General features: G+C 42.7%; 1 protein-coding gene across 4 annotated transcripts in view; it reads right to left on the reverse strand.

Annotated features, from left to right (window-relative positions):
• Positions 1-1,651: 1,651 nt before the first annotated feature.
• Positions 1,652-2,834, reverse strand: part of LOC103478314 (interleukin-1 receptor type 1-like) — a 21,381-nt gene continuing 20,198 nt past the window's right edge. For all 4 annotated transcript variants that reach the window (XM_008432073.2, XM_008432085.2, XM_008432079.2 and 1 more), the window contains 2 exons: positions 2,503-2,783; positions 1,652-2,385 (listed from right to left, as the gene is read on the reverse strand). In XM_008432073.2, coding sequence (XP_008430295.1) covers positions 2,098-2,385; positions 2,503-2,783 — 569 coding nt within the window. In that variant the 3' untranslated portion in view covers positions 1,652-2,097. The remainder of the gene's footprint in view (positions 2,386-2,502; positions 2,784-2,834) is intronic.

The following is a 2,834-nucleotide window of genomic DNA, read 5'->3' on the forward strand; positions in this document are numbered from 1 at the left end:
GAGCTGGAAGAAGTGGCTGGGGAGAGGGAAGTCTGGGCCTCCCTTCTGAAGCTGCTGCCCCCGCGACCCGACCCCAGATAAGCGGCAGAAAATGGATGGATGGATGGATGGACAATCCAGTTAAAAAGGAAAAGGCTTAAAAAGAAGCAATATGTCCCAGTAGGCTCAAAAAACAAACATTTTTAAGGTTAATAGAAATTTTTGTGACTAAGTACCACACAAATTGCAAAATGTAAATCCAGAATCGCAGGTGAAGTTAACAAAAGAAACAAACGTTGTGTAATCTTCCAGAAATGTTGAGTCATGGGTTTCCCCATTGAACTGAAGGTTTCTCAGCGAACATGTATTTGCATTCAGTTATGAGTCAGTCGTCATGATTATTCCCTGCCCACTGGAAAATGGCTCATTTTCTACGAAGACTTTCACAGAATCAACTACAACCCACAACACAATAGTTCATAAATCTCAGCTCCAAAAGCTGCGTCATATAAAGGAAATCCACAGGGAAGCGAGTGAGCGTCGCTCCTTCACCCTTCTCTCGCCGGGGGGCGATCTATGTTTTCGCATCCACCTGAACAATGTGTAGTTCCGCCACTGGTGGTGAGTATTTGTCATCATTAAATATTCCCCCGTAAACTGGTATTGTCATTATGACAAGATGAAAGTGATTGGTAACAAAAGTTACTCAGCCACAAAGTTGTCCGCCACGTAAACCACCAGCTTTCTACTGAGTCATCAGCAACGGTAATCTGATCTTCGCGTATCGCCCAGAGCTGCTCAGGAAACAGTACATTGGTTAGCTTCGTGTAATGATTTTCCGTGGCCTAGCAGCAGCATCCTAGCCTTACATCAACAAGTCCAATGAAAAGCGCTGGAAGCTGTGATGTCAAACACACCAGAAGTAAGAGTATAGTGGAGACGGGTTCTTTATAGAGCTACAAACCGTTTCTCATTGCAGTTTGTTTACCTAAAAAGTCCAGTTCGTCTGGGGAGGTTTGATGCAGACAGAAAAAGTGAACTCTGGTCTGCCTAAAAACTTAAAAGTCTTCAGTTGAAGGTAAGTTCATCGCTTTTTTCGGCACAATTCGAATGTCAAGCGGACCAGAAACGTCGCCAAAAGCAAGAGGTGGACTATGGCGCACGGCATTCTGGGTAAATACAACCAAAACAAACGTACGAATCTAGCGGTAGTTAACGGGAGAAATGGCTTTTTCTCCTTTTCCAAATATTGTCTTCTTCTGAGATTTTATGTCATTTCCTTCAGTGGTTCTTGTTACAGCGCCACCACTGGCAGGGGTGGGCGGGGGGGTGGGAATAGGTTTTGGTTTGTTTAGCAGTGCATTGCGAAAGTGAACCTCTTCAGCTAAAAATGTAACAAATGTTGTAATTTTGGTCCCCAATCAAAACTGAGTCTGCCAAACCATCAGGTGTGAAAGCCATAAATGTCTGGAAATATTGTAGATCAGTCATTTTAGACAACTCTATACTCCAAGGTTTAAATAAACCTTTTGTGATGCAGGTTCTCTTCTCCAACATACATCGTATTAAACGCCATTGATTGGGAGCCACGATATTGGTATTGGTGTCATAGTCAATAAGCCTTGTACGATTAGTAAAACTATACTCAAAAATATACATTAAAGAATGAAGCTCGCTTTGATATCTTTATCCACAAACAAGTTAATAATAATGATTGTTGAGTTTATTTTTGATAAACTTCTCTGTTATTTAAAAACCTTTAAAACAAAACTATAATGCCAAAATAAAAGTTTGATGGATAATCATTTCACTGTTCTGCAAATGGCTTATATTTACATTTTTAGTGTACAAAAAACTCACAGCTTTCATTTTCTCTATACAACCATAAAAACAAGACCAAATATGTACAAATATTTTCATCATTTTTACAATTGTATTTACATCAATTTACATAAACCCTTAGAAAATAATTCCAACACTTGTTTTCAGGAAGCGTTGGGTAGCTGTCATGCTGTACACATCAGATGGTTTTGAGGTTTCTTCGATTTCAGTACATGTTGCACAACACTGGACCTTTAACTGACAAGAAGTGGCAAAAATGGCCTCTGACCATTTGGGTCATAAGTTCAACAAGGCAGTTTTCTCTGGATAAGCCGCCCTCTTGCCTCTGACTGGCATATGATACCTAATTTCTTTCCAAAACCTGGAGGAAGGAGAGAGGGATGGTGACACTTGTGAGTCCTTTCCACGTCTCTCCTCGTCTTCTCTCCATGTCCTCCATTTCTGCCTCGTTCGGAGAGACTTCCACCAGCACACGGCGCCCTGTTTCTTCCTCAGGTGGCGAACCGACTCAGGGAAGAGGGCCAGCTGGGCCGGGGTGATCTCCTCCAGCTCCACCAGAATGACCTGAGAGGACAGAACTCCATTAGAACCTCTTTGTTGAGGACACTGGAAGATTCTACATGAATAAGAGTTGAATTGTGTGACTTTCTGTGGCAATACAATGACATTTCTCTGTCTTACCTTTAAGGAGCCCTCCAGCAGCGCTCTGTTCATGGATGCCACACATTCCAGATGCTGCCTTGCGTCCGAAAATGCTTTGTCGTCACCACCAAAACCCACGCTGCCATTGCCCTCGCTGGTCCTGCTTTCGATTTTATCAACWTCCTCGCTAATCTTCGTAATGTTGTTGTTGTTACTGCTGGTGCTGCTCGTGTGCCTCTTTTTAATGAAAGTGGAAGCGGTGTAGAGCAGGAGAACACGACGACTAGCCTGAAGGTTCTCATCCACAGAGTCCACGATGGCTGCAGGAAGACAGGGAGCAAAGAGAAAGATGAAAACCGTGAAGGGAATAG

Source organism: Poecilia reticulata, linkage group LG2 (assembly GCF_000633615.1).
Source record: "Poecilia reticulata strain Guanapo linkage group LG2, Guppy_female_1.0+MT, whole genome shotgun sequence".
Lineage (NCBI taxonomy): Eukaryota > Metazoa > Chordata > Actinopteri > Cyprinodontiformes > Poeciliidae > Poecilia > Poecilia reticulata.